Consider the following 23,629-nt stretch of genomic DNA (forward strand, 5'->3'; position numbering starts at 1 on the left):
GGAATTTTAAACAAGGAAACACTGTGTGTTTGTGTGGCTAAAGGCTAAAAGCTTCCCAACTCCATCTTTTTACTTTGACTTCTCCATTATTAATTGAACAAATTGCAAAAGATTCAGCAACACAGATGTCCAAAATACCGTGTAGTTATGCGATGAAAAGAGACGACTTTTAGCCGCAAGTGGTGCTGGGCTAATATGTTCCCTCCAACCAATAACGTCACAAACACGCGACATTTTCAACAAGAAACTCCGCGTGAAATTTAAAATTGTAATTTAGTAAACTAAAAAGCCCGTATTGGCATGTGTTGCAATGTTAATATTTCATCATTGATATATAAACTATCAGACTGTGTGGTCGGTAGTAGTGGGTTTCAGTAGGCCTTTCAGACTTGGCAGCAGCTGCAGGCCTTTAAGTCCACCACTGGAGGCGTGGCCAAGTGCTTGTGGTTGGCTTCTTCCACCTCACCACTGCTGACAGCTGTTTTGCACATCATCCACGTTCTTGTTGCTCCGCACATCATACACGGTCTTGCTGCTCCGCACATCATACACGGTCTTGTTACAAATATACGCCACACATACACACCCCATCCCCCCACCCCCCTACCCAACGCTCTCGATGCAAATCCCGTAGGGGTGATGAATGGATGGTCAGCGCCTGAGAGCTGCGGCCTACCTTGAACTACCTTCCCTCTGTTGCTGGATATCTCGAGATGTATGTTGTAATATGTATATGTGCTTTGCTATAGAGGTTTTTTCCCACTCCAGACTGGGCCCCCTTAGGAGCCCAGTCTGTATTGTATTTTTTCACTCATCCTTCCCCAGCGTTTACCTTTTTCCCATCTTTTGCGGGGCGCCTTATGGCGACCCATCAGCGTTCTTGTTCTGTAACACTGTACACTGTTTGTTTGTCTAATCTTGAACAGGTTTGTGCTGAAAACAAAGTTTTGTTGTACTTTTGCCCAGACAATAAAGACCTATCCTATCTTTGTTGCTCTGCACATTATCCACGTTCTTGCTGATCCGCACATCATCCACGGTCTTGCTGCCCCACACATCATCCACGTTCTTGCTGCTCCGCACACCATCCACGGTCTTGCTGCTCCGCACATCATACACGGTCTTGTTACAAATATACCTCACACATACACACCCCATCCCCCCGACCCAACGCTCTCGAAGCAAATCCCATTGGGGTGATGAATGGATGGTCAGCGCCTGAGAGCTGCGGCCTACCACCATGACCTTGAACTACCTTCCCTCTGTTGCTGGATATCTCGAGATGTATGTTGTAATATGTATATGTGCTTTGCTATAGAGGTTTTTTCCCACTCCAGACTGGGCCCCCTTATTAGCCCAGTCTGTATTGTATTATTTTACTTATCCTTCCCCAGCGTTGACCTTTTCCCCATCTTTTACGGGGCGCCTTATGGCGACCCATCAGCGTTCTTGTTCTGTAACCCTGTACACTGTTTGTTTGTCTAATCTTGAACAGGTTTGTACTGAAAACAAAGTTTTGTTGTACTTGTGCAATGACAATAAAGACCTATCCTATCTTTGTTGGTCTGCACATTATCTACGTTCTCGCTGCTCCGCACATCTTCCACGGTCTTGCTGCTCCGCTGTATGCTGTCAGTGAACTTGAATATGTTTACCCCCCTAAAATAGACGCTGGTGATGTCATGATTTCATTCCAGAATAAGAGAAATGTTCGAATATGCAAGTTGGCGACTGAATTGTCCTCAGGTGTGAATGTGCAGGTTAACAGTGGTTTTAATTGTCCACAGGTGTGAACGTGCCGGTGAAAAGTTATTTTGGCTTTAAATGTGCCGTGTGATTTGCTGCCCAGAAATCTGTGGTTGACCCCGCTTCTCGCCCAAAATCGGCTGGGATAGGCTCCGGCTCCAGGCTCTGTAACCCTAATTAGTAAGCGGCATAGAAAATGAATGAATGTCTATTTTTGTGGTGGTCTCAATAAAAGTAAATGATGTCCATCCATCCATCTTCGTCCACTTATTCCAGACTTCCCTCTCCCCGGCCAGCCGGGAGAGATAGCCGGGATCCCGAGGCGTTCCCAGGCCAGCCGGGAGAGATAGTCTTCCCAACGTGTCCTGGGTCTTCCCCGTGGCCTCCTACCGGTCGGACGTGCCCTAAACACCTCCCTAGGGAGGCGTTCGGGTGGCATCCTGACCAGATGCCCGAACCACCTCATCTGGCTCCTCTGGATGTGAAGGAGCAGCGGCTTTACTTTGAGTTCCTCCCGGATGGCAGAGCTTCTCACCCTATCTCTAAGGGAGAGTCCTGCCACCCGGCGGAGGAAACTAATTTCAGCCGCTTGTACCCGTGATCTTGTCCTTTCGGTCATGACCCAAACCTCATGACCATAGGTGAGGATGGGACGAAGATCGACCGATAAATTGAGAGCTTTGCCTTCCGGCTCAACTCCTTCTTCACCACAACGGATCGATTCAGCGTCCGCATTATTGAAGACGCCTTATCGATCCGCCTGTCGACCTCACCATCCACTCTTCCCTCACTTGTGAACAAGACTCCGAGGTACTTGAACTCCTCCACTTGGGGCAGGGTCCCCTCCCCAACCCGGAGATGGCACTCCACCCTTTTCCGGGTGAGAACCATGGATTCGGACTTGGAGGTGTTGATTCTCATTCCGGTCGCTTCACACTCGGCTGCGAACCGATCCAGTGAGAGCTGAAGATCCCGGCCAGATGAAGCCATCAGGACCACATCATCTGCAAAAAGCAGAGACCCAATCCCGCGGCCCCCAAACCGGAACACCTCAACGCCTTGACTGCGCCTAGAAATTATGTCCATAAAAGTTATGAACAGAATCGGTGACAAAGGACAGCCTTGGCGGAGTCCAACCCTCACTGGAAACGTGTCAGACTTACTGCCAGCAATGAGGATCAAGCTCTAAAACTGATCGTACAGGGAGCGGACCGCCACAATCAGTCCAATACCCCATACTCTCTGAGCACTCCCCACAGGATTTCCCGGGGTACAAAGTCGAATGCCTTCTCCAAGTCCACAAAGCACATGTAGACTGGTTGGGCAAACTCCCATGCACCCTCAAGAACCCTGCCGAGAGTATAGAGCTGGTCCACAGTTCCACGACCAGGACGAAAACCACACTGTTCCTCCTGAATCCGAGGTTCGACTATCCGGCATAGCCTCCTCTCCAGTACACCTGAATAAACGTAACCGGGAAGGCTGATGAGTGTGATCCCACAATAGTTGGAACACACCCTACGGTTCCCCTTCTTAAAGAGAGGGACCACCACCCCGGTCTGCCAATCCAGAGGTACCGCCCTCAATGTCCACACAATGTTACATAAATAAACAATAACTAATACTATTTTTTTAAATGACTACATTAAGAAAATAAACAATTGTTAATTGATACTATTTTAGTTTTTTGATTAAAATAAATACATATTTAATTAACACTATTTTTGTTTTTTAAAATAAAATAAGTGAATACATAAATACATAAACAATAATACTTTTTTTTAAAATACATGAACAATAATTATGTAATACTATTTAGTTTTTTTTAATAAATAACTATTTTAGTAAATACATGAATAGATAAACAATAATTAATGAATATCATTTATGTTTTTAAAAATGAAATAAATACATAAATGAATACACAAATAAAAACATTTTTGTTTTTGCAAGTTTAGGAACTACATAAATAAATAAATTAACATTTGAAAATTAAAAAAAATGATAACATTTTTGACATGATATACAACCTACTCAGTGGCCTAGTGGTTAGAGCAGGGGTCACCAATGCGGTGCCCGCAGGCACCAGGTTGCCCGTAAGGACCAGATGAGTCGCCCGCTGGCCTGTTCTAAAAATAGCTCAAATAGCAGCACTTACCAGTGAGCTGCCTCTATTTTTTAAATTTTATTTATTTTCTAGCAGGCTCGTCTCCCTTTGCTCGACATTTTTAATTCTAAGAGAGACAAAACTCAAATAGAATTTGAAAATCCAAGAAAATATTTTAAAGACTTGGTCTTCATTTGTTTAAATAAATTCATTCATTTTTTTACTTTGCTTCTTATAACTTTCAGAAAAAAAATTTCAGAGAAAAAATACAACCTTAAAAATGATTTTAGGATTTTTAAACATATATACCTTTTTAACTTTTAAATTCCTTCCTCTTCTTTCCTGACAATTTAAATCAATGTTCAAGTAGATTTATTTTTTTATTGTAAAGAATAATAAATAAATTTTAATTTAATTCTTCATTTTAGCTTCTGTTTTTTCAACGAGGAATATTTGTGAAATATTTCTTCAGACTTATTATGATTAAAATTCAAAAAAAATATTCTGACAAATCTAGAAAATCTGTGGAATCAAATTTAAATCTTATTTCAAAGTGTTTGGAATTTATTTGAAAATGTTTGTTCTGGAAAATCTAGAAGAAATAATGATTTGTCTTTGTTAGAAATATAGCTTGGTCCAATTTGTTATGACATTATCATGACAAAGTGCAGATTGGATTTTAACCTATTTAAAACATGTCATCAAAACATATATATTTATTGTGAGAAATCGTTAAGATGATCAGTGTTTCCACAAAGATAAATGTCATTAATTATTAATAATAACATAGAGTTATAGGTAAATTGAGAAAATTGGCTATTTCTGGCAATTTATTTAAGTGTGTATCAAACTGCTAGCCTTTCGCATTAATCAGTACACAAGAAGTAGCTCTTGGTTTCAAAAAGGTTAGCGACCCCTGGGTTAGAGTGTCCGCCCTGAGATCGGTAGGTTGTGCGTTCAAACCCCGGCCGAGTTATACCAAAGACTATAAAGAAAAATGGGACCCATTGCCTCCCTGCTCTGCACTCAGCATCAAGGGTTGGAATTGGGGGTTAAATCACCATAAATCAGTGGTGCCTAACCGCGGCCCGGTACCAATTCGGGGCCCGGTACCAATCGGTCCAGTTTAATGGTGTCACAACTAGGCTTGGACATGGATTATTTCTTCGATGCAGATGAGGATCAACACGAGCGAGGCGTGGACGTGAGTACATAATTGTTTATTATATAATATATACAAAACAGGGAAAACAAAAACACTTGCTCAATGGCATGAAAGACAATTTAACTATAAACTTAAACAGCACGATGGCAACACTAAAGACATGAAACAAAAGAGTGAACTGTGGCATAAATACAAAACTTACGTGGATCAAAATGAACAGCGTAGCAAGGCATGAAGCAGATAAACGAGGGCGTGAAGAAGGTGCAGCGTGGGTAGCGTGTGTACGAGTGTGAAGATCCCAGGACGAAGACAAGAAAAAGAGTGACTTGAATAGCTATGATCATTAGTGAAAACAGGTGTGAGGCTGAGAACAGGGACGTGACAGGTGAAAACCAATGAGCTGGCATGGAAACAAAGAAAACCAGGAAGTGCAAAACGTGACTGAATGTCCAAAAACTAAACATAGCATGAACAAAACCAAAACATAACTTACAGGCGTGACAAATAGGTCCTGGGCCGCACAAGAAATTAAAAAAAAAAATCTATATATATATATTGTTCTTTTTAAAATTATAAATCAACATAAAAAACACAATATATACATTATATATCAATACAGTCTGCAGGAATACTGTTCAGTTTTTTCCGTATTGGCCCTCTGAATAGGGGTCGTCACTCATAAAAGGAATTACTCGCTGTGCACTTTTTGCTTCTTTTATTTGGTACTATTGCAGCAACAGTTGCAGTAGCAGTAGCAAAAGCAGCAGCAGCAATAGCAGCAGCAGCAGCACTAGCAGCAGTAGCAATAGCAGCAGCAATAGCAGCAGTAGCAGTAGCAGCAGTAGCAATAGCAGTAGCAGCAGCAGTAGCAGTAGCAATAGCAGCAGCAGCAATAGCAGCAGTAGCAGCAGCAGCAATAGCAGCAGTAGCAGTAGCAGCAGTAGCAATAGCAGTAGCAGCAGCAATAGCAGCAGTAGCAATAGCAGCAGCAGCAATAGCAGCAGTAGCAGCAGCAGCAATAGCAGCAGTAGCAGTAGCAGCAGTAGCAATAGCAGTAGCAGCAGCAATAGCAGCAGTAGCAGTAGCAATAGCAGCAGCAGCAATAGCAGCAGTAGCAGCAGCAGCAATAGCAGCAGCAGTAGTAGCAATAGCAGCAGCAGTAGTAGCAATAGCAGCACCAGCTATAGCAGCAGCAGCAATAGCAGCAGTAGCACTAGCAGCAGTAGCACTAGCAGCAGCAGTAGTAGCAATAACAGCAATAGCAGCAGCAGCAATAGCAGCAGCATCAATAGCAGCAGTAGCACTAGCAGCAGCAGTAGCAGCACTAGCAGCAGCAGCACTAGCAGCAGCAGCAATAGCAGCAGTAGCAATAGCAGCAGTAGCAATAGCAGCAGTAGCACTAGCAGCAGTAGCACTAGCAGCAGCAGCAATAGCAGCAGCAGCAGTAGTAGTAGCAATAGCAGCAGCAACAATAGCAGCAGTAGCAGTAGCAATAGCAATAGCAGCAGCAGCAATAGCAGCAGCAGCCATAGCAGTAGTAGCAGCAGGTAATAACCTAAAAGTAAACATGAACACAACAAAACAATGTATCTATTTTTGAATCATCATAATGTAAATAAGAGACATGAATTGTATCATGTTAGACCCGCTCGACATCCATTGCTTTCGGTCCCCTAGAGGACATCTGAGGTCCTCTCCAAGGTTTCTCATAGTCAGCATTGTCACTGGCGTCCCACTGGATGTGAATTCTCCCTGCCCACTGGGTGTGAGTTTTCCTTGCCCTTTTGTGGGTTCTTCCGAGGATGTTGTAGTCGTAATGGTTTGTGCAGTCCTTTGAGACATTTGTGATTTAGGGCTATATAAATAAACATTGATTGATTGAATTAATCAATTGAACCATATTGTTGTCAACCATGATATGACATATTATCAATCACTGTGATTTTATCCTAACTTATTAATTTTAGCATTACATTGTATTATCATCATTAATTTATGTCATATAATGTTTTAAATGTGATCAGAATCATTTATAAAGTCGCCATGATTCACGGACAAGCATACTAAAAAAAGAACATAAACAAAGGCGCTCTGTTTGAGCCACACATTACACATTTAAGCTGAACTACATTAAAGAACTACAAATCCCATCAGCCAAACCAGGAAGTAAAGTGCCGGTATTTTCGAACCCAAGCCAAGAATAAACCTACGATCACTCAAATTCATCCAGACACACACACAACGTGACAATACTCTAAGACAACAGATTTCAATCCGCACATTACTTGTGGTTGTACTCTTTAACTTAATAATTTTGCCGATGTCGTTCAAAAGCTAAAACAGTGCGTGTTTGCTAGGGCTGTTTTTAGCGAACACACAACAAACAGAAAAAGAAAGGAAGCGAGCAAACATGGATTTTAAACAATAGTTCAGTTGATCCAACCAAGAAAAGCGGACATAATAAAATGATCTTACCAGTGGGGTATTTTCCCGAACGAACAATGACACCATTTTTAAAAGCTACCCAAGTAGTCACCTGACAGTGGTAGCCACGCCCATCTTACAACTCCCAAGCAAGCCCGCCATAAATACATATGCACATAACAAATACACAGAGGTGGGTAGAGTAGCCAGAATTAGTACTCAAGTAAGAGTACTGTTACTTTAGAGCAGGGGTGCCCATTACGTCAATCGCGAGCTACCATTCGACCGCGGGGGGTGTGTCAGTCGATCTCGCGCCAGGCTTTTAAAAAAAAATAGACCTAAAAATTAGTGATCATCAATCTTCACCAAGACGTCACTTAAATGACATTCACGGTACCGGAGGGTCTTGTGAGATGACGCTGGCTGCTGCAAGATCATTATTATTAAAATATGACCGAGAGGAAGGCAAGAAACACTTTTTATTTCAACAGACTTTCGCGCCGTCCCTTCCGTCAAAACTCTAAAGGCCGACTGCACATTTCCTATCTTCACAATAAAAGCCCTGCTTCATGCTGCCTGCGCTAACTAAATACAGAGTCTCGGAAAACTGGCGTGCACAAGCGATCCCTCAGAAAGCTGGCGTGCACAAGTCTTTCCGAGACTCTTATTTTGTTAGCGCAGGCAGCATGAAGCAGGGCTTTTATTGTGAAGATAGGAAATGTGCAGTCGGCCTTTAGAGTTTTGACGGAAGGGACGGCGCGAAAGTCTGTTGAAATAAAAAGTGTTTCTCCCCTTCCTCTCTGTCATTTTTTCATAATAATGAACTGGCAGCAGCCAGCGTCATCTCACAAGACCCTCGGGTGCCGTGAATGTCAATCAAGCAAGCTACGGAATTTGCCGCCAATGTTTTTCTTGTAAAGTGTATGGAAGCTGGATGAATTAGATGCCAAAAACCAACCACTTTCATGTGGTATTGTACAGAAAGGACAACTTTTTTTCTCCTCCATTTGAAAATGTGGGCGTTATCATCATTACTGTCTGATTCCAATCAATGCAAGTCATCAGAATCAGGTAATACACCAACTTATATTCTTGTCTTCGTGAAAGAAAGACATCCATATGTGTTACACATGCTTGTATTATCATTAAACACATTTAACTTGTTTACAAAAATTTCTCTTTCATAAATAAATAAATATAAATGATATATATAAATGAGGTAGATCCCCTCGAGTTGGTCAATTGAAAAGTAGCTCGCCTGCAGAAAAAGTGTGGGCACCCCTGCTTTAGAGATTTATTACTCAAGTAAAAGTAAGGAGTAGTCATCCAAATATTTACTTGAGTAAAAGTAAAAAGTATGTTGTGAAAAAACTACTCAAGTACTGAGTAACTGATGAATAACCTGTTTGTTTAATAATTACGTCAACAAATAATGCACAAAAACAAAAAAATGGCAATGAGCAAATTCATAGCCAGGAATATCTCTTAAGCAACTAAAACAATAATATATATTGAATAATAATACATTAAAATAAAAAAAATAAGGCAAATTGAGCCACAATAACTTAACAGCACCATAGGCTCAGTAGGCATTGATTGATTGATTGAAACTTTTATTAGTAGATTGCACAGTACAGTACATATTCCGTACAATTGACCACTAAATGGTAACACCCCAATAAGTTTTTCAACGTTAATGAATTACTTAGTAAATGACCAAGTCGAGGTGATCTACCTCATATATACATACACACACATATCATATATATATATATATACATATATATATATACATATATATATATATATGTATATATACAGTATATAATTCATAGTTTTTTATTTTGCCGTTTTTGTTGAAATGTTAAAGGTGTTTTAATGAATATACATGCATGTTTAACATATAGATTCCTATCTTTCATGAAGACAAGAATATAAGTTGGTGTATTACCTGATTCTGATGACTTGCATTGATTGGAATCAGACAGTATAGTGCTGATAATGTCCATGTTTTCAAATGGAGGAGAAAAAAAGTCCCCCTTTTCTGTCTAATACCACATGAAAGTCGTTGGTGTTTGGCATCTTATTTGTCCAGCTTCCATGTTCGTTTTTATACACTTTACAAGAAATACATTGGCGGCAAACTCCGTAGACTCTTATTTTGTTAGCACAGGCGCGATGGAGCGGCGCTTTTATTGTGAAGACAGGAACTGTGCGATCAGTCTTTAGGCTTTTGACGGGAAGTACGGTTGAAATAAAAAGTGTCTTTTTTCCTTTACACTTATGATTGATTGATTGAAACTTTTATTAGTAGATTGCACAGTACAGTACATATTCTGCATAATTGACCACTAAATGGTAACACCCAAATAAGTTTTTCAACTTTTTTAGGTCGGATTCGACATGTGACGGTTATGTGACTGCCTGGTTTTGTTTGATTGGTCCAACGTCACCAGTGACTGCATTTGATTGGTGAAACGCAGGCATGCGTAGTTCCTACTTTGAATGCGTGTCTGACAAAATCAAAACAAACAAAACGTGCATTAACAGATCAATAAAAAAAAAGTAGCGAGTAACGAGCTGATTGTTGATAAATGGAGCGGAGTAAAAGTAGCGTTTCTTCTTTATAAATATACTCAAGTAAAAGTAAAAGTATGTTGCATAAAAACTACTCTTAGAAGTACAATTTATCCCAAAAGTTACTCAAGTAGATGTAACGGAGTAAATGTAGCGCGTTACTACCCACCTCTGCAAATACACATAATAAATCCAACGGATACAGTCCGTAAGCACACATGATTGTGTTTATTTATGAACCCACCCCGGTCCGTGGGACAAATTTTCTAGCGTTGACCGGTCCGCAGCTACAAAAAGGTTGGGCCCACTGCCATGAATGATTCCCGGGCGCGGCACCGCTGCTGCCCACTGCTCCCCTCACTTCAAGAAGGGGATGGGTCAAATGCAGAGGACACATCTCACCATATCTTCATTTCGGGCTCCAGTACTCTGGAATGCCCTCCCGGTAACAGTTCGAGATGCCACCTCAGTAGAAGCATTTAAGTCTCACCTTAAAACTCATTTGTATACTCTAGCCTTTAAATCAGGGGTGCCCACACTTTTTCTGCAGGCGAGCTACTTTTCAATTGACCAACTCGAGGCGTTCTACCTCATTTATATATATCATTTATATTTATTTATTTATGAAAGAGACATTTTTGTAAACAAGTTAAATGTGTTTAATGATAATACAAGCATGTGTAACACATATAGATGTCTTTCTTTCACGAAGACAAGAATATAAGTTGGTGTATTACCTGATTCTGATGACTTGCATTGATTGGAATCAGACAGTAATGATGATAACGCCCACATTTTCAAATGGAGGAGAAAAAAAGTTGTCCTTTCTGTACAATACCACATGAAAGTGGTTGGTTTTTGGCATCTAATTCATCCAGCTTCCATACACTTTACAAGAAAAACATTGGCGGCAAATTCCGTAGCTTGCTTGATTGACATTCACGGCACCCGAGGGTCTTGTGAGATGACGCTGGCTGCTGCCAGTTCATTATTATGAAAAAATGACAGAGAGGAAGGCGAGAAACACTTTTTATTTCAACAGACTTTCGCGCCGTCCCTTCCGTCAAAACTCTAAAGGCCGACTGCACATTTCCTATCTTCACAATAAAGCCCTGCTTCAGCTGCCTGCGCTAACAAAATAAGAGTCTCGGAAAGCTGGCGTGCACAAGTGATGTGCACGCCAGCTTTCTGAGGGATCGCTTGTGCGCGCCAGTTTTCCGAGACTCTGTATTTAGTTAGCGCAGGCAGCATGAAGCAGGGCTTTTATTGTGAAGATAGGAAATGTGCAGTCGGCCTTTAGAGTTTTGACGGAAGGTACGGCGCGAGAGTCTGTTGAAATAAAAAGTGTTTCTCGCCTTCCTCTCGGTCATATTTTAATAATAATGATCTTGCAGCAGCCAGCGTCATCTCACAAGACCCTCGGGTACCGTGAATGTCATTTAAGTGACGTCTTGGTGAAGATTGATGATCACTAATTTTTAGGTCTATTTTTTTTAAAAGCCTGGCTGGAGATCGACTGACACACCCCCCGCGGTCGACTGGTAGCTCGCGATCGACGTAATGGGCACCTCTGCTTTAAATAGACTCCCTTTTTCGACCAGTTGATCCGCCGTTTCTTTTCTTTTTCTCCTATGTCCCACTCTCCCTTGTGGAGGGGGTCCGGTCCGATCCGGTGGCCATGTACTGCTTGCCTGTGTATCGGCTGGGGACATCTCTGCGCTGCTGATCCGCCTCCGCTTGGGATGTTTTCCTGCTGGCTCCGCTGTGAACGGGACTCTCACTGCTGTGTTGGATCCGCTTTGGACTGGACTCTTGCGACTGTGCTGGATCCACTATGGATTGAACTTTCACAGTATCATGTTAGACCCGCTCGACATCCATTGCTTTCCTACTCTCCAAGGTTCTCATAGTCATCATTGTCACCGACGTCCCACTGGGTGTGAGTTTTCCTTGCCCTTATGTGGGCCTACCGAGGATGCGTAGTAGTTTGTGTTGTGGTTTGTGCAGCCCTTTGAGACACTAGTGATTTAGGGCTATATAAGTAAACATTGATTGATTGATTGATACCTAGTGTGTGTATGACAATCATTGGTACTTTAACTTTAATATATACATTTAAAAATGTGCACTTTGGACACCCATCTTTTATCTCTTTTTCCCTTGTTCACGAGCTCTTAGAGGCGCGTTTAAAATAATCTCCTTCGCTCTCCTTCAGGGTCTTTTTGTCTGCTCGGAGCACAGCGACCCCAAATAAGGAGATGGTGCAAGATGGCCACTCCTTCATGGAAAGTGTCCTGATAATGTGAAGTGATAGTCTGGCAGATGTCAGCTGGTGTGCGGCAAGTGGTGAAGGGTGTTGCACTTTACATGCCTCCCCGTATGGCATGTTGCACTTTCCGTGCCCCCCCTTATAGCATCTCCATCGCCCTCGCTTCTCTCGGTCTTCAGTCTCCCTTCTGCAGCGCCGACATCTCCCCCGTCTTTTCTTTTGCACATCTCCCCCAGCCACCATGGAGGCCATCAAGAAGAAGATGCAGATGCTGAAGCTGGACAAGGAGAACGCCATCGACAGGGCGGAGCAGGCCGAGACGGACAAGAAGGCGGCCGAGGACAAATGCAAGCAGGTGACCTTTTTGGAGACACAATCACACGTAGCAAAAAAACCTTAGTATCTTCAATTGCTGTTGTCCCGGATGGAAAAACTTCATTCTTTGGGAAAAAATAAGTTAGTTTTTCTCGAGAAGAAATGTGCACATATGCTAAAACAGGGGTAGGGAACCTGTGGCTCTAGAGCCAGATGTTGCTCTTTTGATGATAGCATCTGGCTCTCGGATAAATCTTACCTGACATTGCTTAACACAATAAGTAATGAATAATTTCGCTGGTAATCACAGTGCTAAAAATAACGTGCAAAACATAAAACATTCTCATGCATTTATATCCATCCATCCGTTTTCTACCGCACCTGTTCAAGAAGTCGCATTAATGTTAAGAAGTATTTTATGTCACGGTGGGGTGTGGGGTTTGCAGCTTGCTGCGGGGTCGTTCTCCCAGGAAGGCAGACGGACTACTCGGCACATGGCATTTAGGTAAAAACGTGATTTGATTTTAACTAAAAAAATATACAAACAAAAATCGCGCACAGCGGAGGCACAAGTTGGGCTAAAGAACAAAGCTAACGCATAAACAGACTAAGAACGTAAATCAAACAAAACTTACTTGGCATGGCGTGAAGCACGAAACTATGGCAAAGTCAGCACAGGGCGACTGACTGGCAATGACGAGCTTAAATACTGCCTCTGATTAGTGCTCGGGAAGCAGGTGAGCGGCGGTTTGTCCACCAAAAACAGGTGGACAAAATGAGTAACCAAGGAAACCAGACAAGGGAGTGGAAAAAAACAGGAACTTAAAGAGTCCAAAGGACAAACAGCACATGGACAAACAAAAACATGATCAACAGATATGAGATTTTGTTTATTATTGGTTAGCTTCAGAATAACAGTGTTTTTAAAAAGAATAAGAGACTTATTATACTCTAAAAATGTTGGTCTTACTTAAAAATGCACGCGTTTAGTTGTGTTTAGTGTTGAAAAATATATTAAATGGCTCTTACGGAAATACATTTTAAAATATTTGGCTTTTTGGCTCCCTCAGCCAAAAAGGTTCCCGACCCCTGCGCTAAAACATAAGCAGAGGTGGGTAGTAACGCGCTGCATTTACTCCGTTACATCTACTTGAGTAACTTTTGGGATAAATTGTACTTCTAAGAGTAGTTTTAATGCAACATACTTTTACTTTTACTGGATCTACATTCAGCTCGCTACTCGCTACAGATTTTTATCGATCTGTCAATGCACGCTTTGTTTTGTTTTGTCAGAAAGACCCTCAAAGTAGGATCCATCACATGCCCGCGTTTCACCAATCAAATGCAGTCACTGGTGACGTTTGACTCCGTTTCACCAATCAAACAGAGCCAGGTGGTCACATTATTAAATGCACTTTTTTTTATAAACCTTTGTTTATAAAATCAACATTTACTAACACTTGAAAATAATAATCAAAGTAAGTACTAAAACAGTACAAAACAGTATAAAAACAGTACAAAAAAGCGCCAGGCAGTTGTAAATTCAAAGTAACTAAAATAGAATGCAAAAAAATATATATAAATAAAATAAACTAAGTGCAAATAAGCCATAGGCTCACTCAATCTCAGTAAATAATTTAAATTTGGAACACAGCGTCATCTTTTTAACAGCTTTTTGGTTGTTAGAGGTAGAGCGTTTTAATGTAGAGTTCTAAATCTTTTTTAAAGGCACAAAAAACAGGTCGGATATTGAGAAACTTACATTTATGAATATAAAACTTAGCCAAGAGTATAATGAGGTTGCAAAGGTAAAATTCATTTTCAAATTTTTATTCAATACAGTGTAAAACCAAATATATATTATTTAATATATATTATTGTTTTAGTTGCTTAAGAGATATTCCTGCCTCTGAATTTTTTCATTGCTATTGTTATGTTTTTGTGCATTACTTGTTGCCGTCATCATTAAATGAACAGGTTACTCATCAGTTACTCAGTACTTGAGTAGTTTTTTCACAACATACTTTTTACTTTTACTCAAGTAAATATTTGGGTGACTACTCCTTACTTTTACTTGAGTAATACATCTCTAAAGTAACAGTACTCGTACTTGAGTACAATTTCTGGCTACTCTACCCACCTCTGAACATAAGTAAGTATATTTACTTGACGGGGAAGACAGTCAGTACTCTAAGTACTTTTCACATTACTCTCCTGCAGTATTCCTATATGCAACACCAGATCAATAAAGTACTATCTATCTATCTATCTATCTATCTATCTATCTATCTATCTATCTATCTATCTATCTATCTATCTGATAGATTTCCGACCTCAATGCCTTTCCCTAAAATTGTCTGAGGTACGCTAACTGCGATTTTCACTCGGTCAGCCACATTGAGGGCGGGCATTACCCATAACATCTCCTTACACATGTAGTAGTGCCCGCTGTTACACGACACTATGTGCATGCCGGCCGGTCGCGGATTGAGTAAAACCGCGATTACAATCCTTAAGCGATTGAAAGGCGTACTTGTTCAACAGCCATACAGGTTACACTGAGGGTTGAGATATAAACCACTTTAACACTCTTACTAATATGCGCCACACTGTGAACCCACACCAAACAAGAATGACAAACACATTTCGGGAAATTATCCGCACTGTAACACAACATAGGCTTCACGGTGGAAGAGGGGTTAGTGCGTCTGCCTCACAATACGAAGGTCCTGCAGTCCTGGGTTCAAATCCAGGATTCGGGATCTTTCTGTGTGGAGTTTGCATGTTCTCCCCGTGAATGCGTGGGTTCCCTCCGGGTACTCCGGCTTCCTCCCACCTCCAAAGACATGCACCTGGGGATAGGTTGATTGGCAACACTAAATTGGCCCTAGTGTGTGAATGTGAGTGTTGTCTGTCTATCTGTGTTGGCCCTGCGATGAGGTGGCGACTTGTCCAGGGTGTACCCCGCCTTCCGCCCGACTGTAGCTGAGATAGGCGCCAGCGCCCCCCGTGACCCCAAAAGGGAATAAGCGGTAGAAAATGGATGGATGGATGGTAACACAACATAAACACAACATAACAAATACCCAGAATCCCATGCAACCTTGACTATTCCAGGCTACATTATACACCACGCTACCACCAACCCCCCCACACCGCCCACCTCAATCGACGCAGGAGGTGGCGGGAGGGGGGTTGCATGGGTTTCTGGGTATTTGTTATGTTGTGTTTATGTTGCGTTACAGTGCGGATGTTTTCCCGAAATGTGTTAGTCATTCTTGTTTGGTGTGGATTCACACTGTGGCGCATATTTGTAACAGTGTTAAAGTTGTTTATATAGCAACCCTCAGTGTAACCTGTATGGCTGTTGAACAAGAATGCCTTGCAGTCGCCTATGTGCGTCAGCAGAAGCCACATAAAACGCGTGACTTGACTGGTAAGCTGTTTGTACAAGTTGTGGAGGGCACTAAAGATAGTGCCATCGTAACACGCCTTTATTATGTTGACTGGATATTGCTCAGCAGACGTCCGAGGGAATAATCACTCTGTAACCCGCGAGTCTCCCGGACAAATCAGGAGGAATTGTATGCGCGATGCTAATAAGCGGCATTCATTTAAAACTTACTGGACGCACTAACATCAAATCTTCATGTTTAATTGCGGGCCGCGTGTCTAAGACCACTGATTAATTCATAGCAAAAAGCAAAAGAAAACTCTGTATACCGTGTTATTTAATTATAAATTTCAAGAGTCTTGTGGCTCCCATTATTTTCTTTATTTTGTGAAACGGGTCAAAATGGCTCTTTGAGTGGTAAATGTTGCCGACCCCTGGCTTAGACAAAGTACTACAACTCATTTAATCTCCTGCAGTGTTTGTATATGCAACACCAGACCAATAAATAGATCCTTAAAGTGCTATCTATCTACCACTTGTCTTATTGCCAAGGGGAACACCACTAAACTTACCCCACAACTAGAACTCATTTGGCAGGTTTACATATTTGAATGTTTACTGTACAGTTATGTTCCTTTTTATTTATTGGGGCATCTCGTGTGGATGCCTCACCAGCGTCTCCATAGACACCCTGCGGAAGGCTAAGGACCTTTTGAAGCTCATGGAGAGAATCCCAAGAGTGTGCAAAGCAGTAATCAGAGCAAAGGGTGGCTATTTTGAAGAAACTAAAACATAAAACCTGTTTTCAGTTATTTTTTTGTGAAGTACATAACTCCACATTGTCAGAGTTAGTTTGTGACGAACCCCAAGATGCAGAGAAGGAGGCTGGCATTGAGTAAGAAAAACATGGTTTTAATTTAAACACTAAAACAAAACCAAACAAAGAGTACAAACAAAAGGTGCGCACGAGGCGGATAACAAACTAGGCTATGGACAAACAAATCGGAAGCAGGGAACAAAAAACAGTAAGCTAGAAACATCTACCAAATATAGCTTACCGCTACGCCGCAATCACACGACCAGTAGAAAATGACTTTGACACGACAGGAGAGACAGGTAGCAACGACAATAATTTAGCACGGACTGGATGGGAAGGCAGGTTAAAATAGGAGTGGGCTGATTGACACCAGGTGTGGCCGGATGCCAATCAGCCACAGCTGAGGGGAAACACAGGAAACAAACAAAATAAGAGCGCTGACAGGAAATACTACACACACAGAGGAAACCAAGACAAATGCAGTGGAAAAAACTAAAACATAACCAAACTGTCAGGGACGAACCTGACACACGTGTTCATTCATAGTTTTGTTGCGACAACCTACAATGTAAATCATGGGTGTCAAACTCTGGCCCGCGGGCCAAATATGGCCCGCCGTGTAATTTCATTTTGGCCCTTGAGGCAATATCAACACCGCATATGTAACACCGCATTCCCCGCTAATACTCATACTCGTCAACTCTCCCGATTTTCCTGGGAGACTCCCGAAGTTCAGTGCCCCTCCCGAATTTCCCCCGATTTCCACCCGGACAATAATATTGGGGGCGTCCCGTAAAAGCACTGCCTTTGGCGTTCTCTACAAGTCGCCACGTCCGCTTTTCCTCCATACAAACAGGGTGCCGGCCCACTCACATAATATATGCGGCTCATACACACACACAAGTGTATGCAAGGCATACTTGGTCAACAGCCATACAGGTCACACTGAGAGTGGCCGTATAAACAACTTTAACACTGTTACAAATATACGCCACACTGTGAACCCACGGCAAACAAGAATGACAAACACATTTCGGGAGAACATCCGCACCGTAACACAACATAAACACAACCGAACAAATACCCAGAACCCCTTGCATCACTAACTCTTCCAGGAAGCTACAATATACACCGCCGCTACCACCAAACCCCGCCCCAACTCAAACCCGCTGCCGAAAAGAGGCATTCAATTTGTATTTTTAATTTATTTGATATGCCATTGATATTTTTAAATGATTATTATTTAAAACTGGATTTTGCATGTCGCTATAAAGTTATATAAGCCTTGCTTGGTCAATATTCAATGCAAAACTTGTTTGGGTCCCTATTAAAGGGTTTAATTTGTTCAACCTCGGCCCGCGGCTTTGTTCAGTTTTAAATTTTGGCCCGCTCTGTATTTGAGTTTGACACCCCTGATGTAAATAGTCATGAACATAAAGAAAACATTGCATTCAACGAGGAGAAGATGTGTCCAAACTTTTGCTTCTGTTTTGTCTTTCAGTAATGCTCTGTATTAAATGTAAAGTATGTAACAGGAAAAATCAATCAATCAATGTTTACTTATATAGCCCTAAATCACTAGTGTCTCAAAGGGCTGCACAAACCACTACGACATCCTCGGTAGGCCCACATAGGAAAACTCACACCCAGTGGGACGTCGGTGACAATGATGACTATGAGAACCTTGGAGAGGAGGAAAGCAATGGATGTCGAGCGGGTCCAACATGATACTGTGAAAGTTCAATCCATAATGGATCCAACACAGTCGCGAGAGTCCAGTCCAAAGCGGATCCAACACAGCAGCGAGAGTCCCGTTCACAGCGGAGCCAGCAGGAAACCATCCCAAGCGGAGGCGGATCAGCAGCGCAGAGATGTCCCCAGCCGATACACAGGCGAGCAGTACATGGCCACCGGATCGGACCGGACCCCCTCCACAAGGGAGAGTGGGACATAGGAGAAAAAGAAAAGAAACGGCAGATCAACTGGTCTAAAAAGGGAGTGTGTGTGTGTGTGTGTGTGTGTTTGTGTGTGTATAACAAGGTTTCTACTTTGATACTATATTCATTATTATCATTATTTTTTTGTCTCCCTGTTCAGCTGGAAGAAGAGCTGATGGACCTCCAGAAGAAGATGAAGCAGACGGAGGATGAATTAGATAAGTTCTCCGAGGGCCTGAAGGACGCTCAGGAAAAACTGGAACTGTCGGAAAAGAAAGCTGCGGATGTGAGCTCACACACACACACACACACACACACACACACACACACACACACACACACACACACACACACACACACACACACGCACACACACACACACACTTATGGGCGGTTAGATAATACTCTCTCTAGTCCACTGACGGGGTAAAAGAAAACTTGCCTTCAGGAGTCAGAGAAGCACAAGCAGTTTTTTGTTCATGGTAAAACTTTACTGAATCTACTTTTCTTCCGTCAAAGCTCTTTTGTCAGCTACAAGCTCTGTTATTCCACAGCTGGACTCCTCACAACTAGCATTGGTTTCCCTTTCATCCGCTGTGGATATTACTTCAGACACTCTTTGCATTCCTGTGCAAAAACCACTGAAAGATGATAGTCAAAAACACACACACACACACACACACACACACACGCACACAATTACACATCCTAGGACAGTGGTTCTTAAAGGGGAACATTATCACAATTTCAAAAAGGTTAAAAACAATAAAAATCAGTTCCCAGTGGCTTGTTGTATTTTTTGAAAATGTTTTCAAAATTTTACCGGCCCCGGAATATCCCTAAATAAAGCTTTAAAGTGCCTTATTTTCGCTATCTTCGAAACCACTGTCCATTTCCCTGTGACGTCATACAGGGCTGCCAATACAAACAACATGGCGGTTACCACAGCAAGATATAGCGACATTAGCTCGGATTCAGACTCGGATTTCAGCGTCTTAAGCGATTCAACAGATTAGGCATGTATTGAAACAGATTGTCGGAGTATGGAGGCAGATAGCGAAAACGAAATTGAAGAACAAATTGAAGCTATTGAGCGAATAGCTATTGACGCTATTCGGCTATAGCGTGGGTGTACCTAATGAAGTGGCCCATAGCATTAGCTTCGCCGGTAAAATGTGCAGACCAAACGATCAGGACTTTCACATCTTGTAACACTGGAGCAACTTAAATCCGTCGATTGGTAAGTGTTTGTTTCGCATTAAATGTGGGTATCTAGTTTCAAATGTACATACAGCTGGCGTAAATAGCATGTTAGCCTCGATTAGCGTAGCATGTTAGCATCGATTAGCTGGCAGTCATGCCGCGACCAAATATGTCTGATTAGCACATAAGTCAACAACATCAACAAAACTCACCTTTGTGATTTCGTTGACTTAATCGTTGCAAATGCATCTGCAGGTTATCCATACATCTCTGTGCCATGTCTGTCTTAGCATCGCCGGTCAAATGTGAAGACACTTTGGTACATTCAATGGGGGTCTGGCGGCAGATTTCTTGCCAGTGGTGCAACTTGAATCCCTCCCTGTTAGTGTTGTTACACCCTCCGACAACACACCGACGAGGCATGATGTCTCCAAGGTTCCAAAAAATAGTCGAAAACACGGAAAATAACAGAGCTGAGACCCGGTGTTTGTAATGTGAAAATGAATATGGCGGGTGTGTTACCTCGGTGACGTCACGTTCTGACGTCATCGCTAAAAGACCGATAAACAGAAAGGTGTTTACTTTGCCAAAATTCACCCATTTAGAGTTCGGAAATCGGTTAAAAAAATACACGGTCTTTTTTCTGCAACATCAAGGTATATATTGACGCTTGGATAGTTTTGGTGATAATGTTCCCCTTTAACCTGGGTTCGATCGAACCCTAGGGGTTCGGTCAGTCGGCCTCAGGGGTTCGACGGAGCCACCGTCCAAACCTGACTAAATAACAAGTTCAATATTTTATTATTATAATCAAATGACAGCAATCATTTCCATGAGATTATTTTCTAATAGAAGTGTTTTGGCACACTTACAATGACAAAAAAAACAAAACATTGTTTTTCATGAGCTCTGTACAAGGTGGGGTTGGAAATAATTTGTACCCCTTTCAGATATCGCATTTAGGTCCCAGTAAAACATTCACATGTTGCACAATGAGATGTAAACATGGGATCACGTGTACATTCCTGTAACTTTCTGTTTGTAAGATATATCTTTATTATCAATCAATCAATGTTTATTTATATAGCCCCAAATCACAAATGTCTCAAAGGACTGTACAAACCATTATGACTACGACATCCTCGGAAGAACCCACAAAAGGGCAAGAAAAACTCACACCCATTCGGGAGGGAGAATTCACATCCAGTGGGACGCTAGTGACAATGCTGACTATGAGAAACCTTGGAGAGGACCTCAAATGTGGGCAACCCCCCCCCCCCTCTAGGGGACCGGAAGCAATGGATGTCGAGCGGGTCTAACATGATACTGTGAAAGTTCAATCCATAGTGGCTCCAACACAGCCGCGAGAGTTCAGTTCAAAGCGGATCCAAGACAGCAGCGAGAGTCCCGTCCACAGGAAACCGTCCCAAGCGGAGGCGGATCAGCAGCGTAGAGATGTCCCCAACCGATACACAGGCGAGCGGTCCATCCTGGGTCCCGACGAGCGGTCCATCCTGGGTCTCGACTCTGGACAGCCAGTACTTCATCCATGGTCATCGGACCGGACCCCCTCCACAAGGGAGGAGGGGACATAGGAGAAAAAGAAAAGAAGCGGCAGATCAACTGGTCTAAAAAGGAGGTCTATTTAAAGGCTAGAGTATACAAATGAGTTTTAAGGTGAGACTTAAATGCTTCTACTGAGGTAGCATCTCGAACTGTTACCGGGAGGGGATTCCCGAGTACTGGAGACCGAACGGAAAACGCTCTATAGTCCGCAGACTTTTTTTGGGCTTTAGGAATCACTAATAAGCCGGAGTCCTTTGACCGCAGATTTCTTGCCGGGACATATGGTACAATACAATCGGCAAGATAGGCTGGAGCTAGACCGTGTAGTATTTTATACGTAAGTAGTAAAACCTTAAAGTCACATCTTAAGTGCACAGGAAGCCAGTGCAGGTGAGCCAGTACAGGCGTAACATGATCAAACTTTCTTGTTCTTGTCAAAAGTCTAGCAGTCGCATTTTGTACCAACTGTAATCTTTTAATGCTAGACATGGGCAGATCCGAAAATATTACGTTACAGTAATCAAAACGAGACGTAACAAACGCATGGATAATGATCTCGGCGTCTTTAGTGGACAGAATGGAAATTAGTATTTCTTTAATGTAGTAACATCATTAAATTAAGAAAAAACATTTTATTTTTCACTAAAGAAGGGTTCGGTGAATGCGCATATGAAACTGGCGGGGTTCGGTACCTCCAACAAGGTTAAGAACCATTGACCTAGGGGATCATGGACTGACAAATGCTCGTATTTCACATGGGTGGTCAATGAACTGACCTTACAAGAATCTGTTTCCTAACCGGTTCTCCTGCTTCAAATCTCATTTAAAGGGGAACATTATCACAATTTCAAAAGGGTTAAAAACAATAAAAATCAGTTCCCAGTGGCATGTTGTATTTTTTTAATTTTTTTTTCAAAATTTTACCGGTCTCCGAATATCCCTAAAAAAAGCTTTAAAGTGCTTGATTTTCGCTATTTGCGATGCCACTATCCATTTCCCTGTGACGTCATACAGTGCTGCCAATGTAAACAAACAATGGCGAATAGCACAGCAAGATATAGCGACATTAGCTCGGATTCAGACTCGGATTTCAGCGGCTTAAGCGATTCAACAGATTACGCATGTATTGAAACGGATGGTTGGAGTATTAAAGTATTGAAGAAGAAACTGAAGCTATTCAGCGAATAGCTATTGACGCTATTCATAGCCATAGCATGGCCGAATAGCTGCGTTAGCATCGCCGGTAAAATGTGCGAACCAAACGATCAGGACTTTCGCATCTTGTGACACTAGAGCAACTTAAATCCGTGGATTGGTAAGTGTTTTTTTCGCATTAAATGTGGGTGGAAGGAAACGTAATATAGTTGCAAATGCATCTACAGGTTATCCATACATCTCTTTGCCATGTCTGCTTTAGCACCTCCGGTAAATAGCATGTTAGCGTCGATTAGCTGGCAGTCAACATCAACAAAACTCACCTTTGTGATTTCTGTGACTTAATCGTTACAAATGCATCTGCAGGTTATCGATGCATCTCTGTGCCATGTCTGTTTTAGCACCGCCGGTAAATAGCAAGTTAGCGTCGATTAGCATAGCATGTTAGCATCGATTAACTGGCAGTCACGCTGCGACCAAATATGTCTGATTTGCACATAAGTCAACATCAACAAAACTCACCTTTGTGATTTCGTTGACTTTATCATTCCAAATGCCTCTGCAGGTTATCCATACATCTCTGTGCCATGTCTGTCATCGCCGGTAAAATGTGGAGCCACTTTGGTACATTCAATGGGGGTCTGGCGGCAGACACTTTGGCATCTTCGGGCCAGTGGTGCAACTTGAATCCCTCCCTGTTAGTGTTGTTACACCCTCCGACAACACACCGACGAGGCATGATGTCTCCAAATTTCCAAAAAATAGTCGAAAAAACAGAAAATAACAGAGCTGAGACCCGGTGTTTGTAATGGGTTGAAAATGAAAATGGCGGCTGTATTACCTCGGCGACGTCACGTTCTGACGTCATCCCCTCCAGAGCGATGAACAGAAAGGCGTTTAATTCGCCAAAATTCACCCATTTAGAGTTCGGAAATCGGTAAAAAAAAATATATA

The 23,629-nt window shown here is 42.2% G+C and overlaps 1 protein-coding gene across 2 annotated transcripts in view; it reads left to right on the plus strand.

Annotated features, from left to right (window-relative positions):
- Window positions 1-12,381: 12,381 nt before the first annotated feature.
- tpm4a (tropomyosin 4a) overlaps window positions 12,382-23,629 on the plus strand; it is a 96,452-nt gene continuing 85,204 nt past the window's right edge. The window contains exons 1-2 of one of the 2 annotated variants that reach the window (XM_061883236.1): window positions 12,382-12,643; window positions 18,912-19,037. In XM_061883236.1, the coding sequence (XP_061739220.1) occupies window positions 12,530-12,643; window positions 18,912-19,037 (240 nt within the window). In that variant the 5' untranslated portion in view covers window positions 12,382-12,529. The remainder of the gene's footprint in view (window positions 12,644-18,911; window positions 19,038-23,629) is intronic. The other variant, XM_061883235.1, reaches the window with a different exon arrangement.

The sequence above is a fragment of the Nerophis ophidion genome, linkage group LG22, assembly GCF_033978795.1.
Source record: "Nerophis ophidion isolate RoL-2023_Sa linkage group LG22, RoL_Noph_v1.0, whole genome shotgun sequence".
In the NCBI taxonomy this organism is placed as follows: domain Eukaryota; kingdom Metazoa; phylum Chordata; class Actinopteri; order Syngnathiformes; family Syngnathidae; genus Nerophis; species Nerophis ophidion.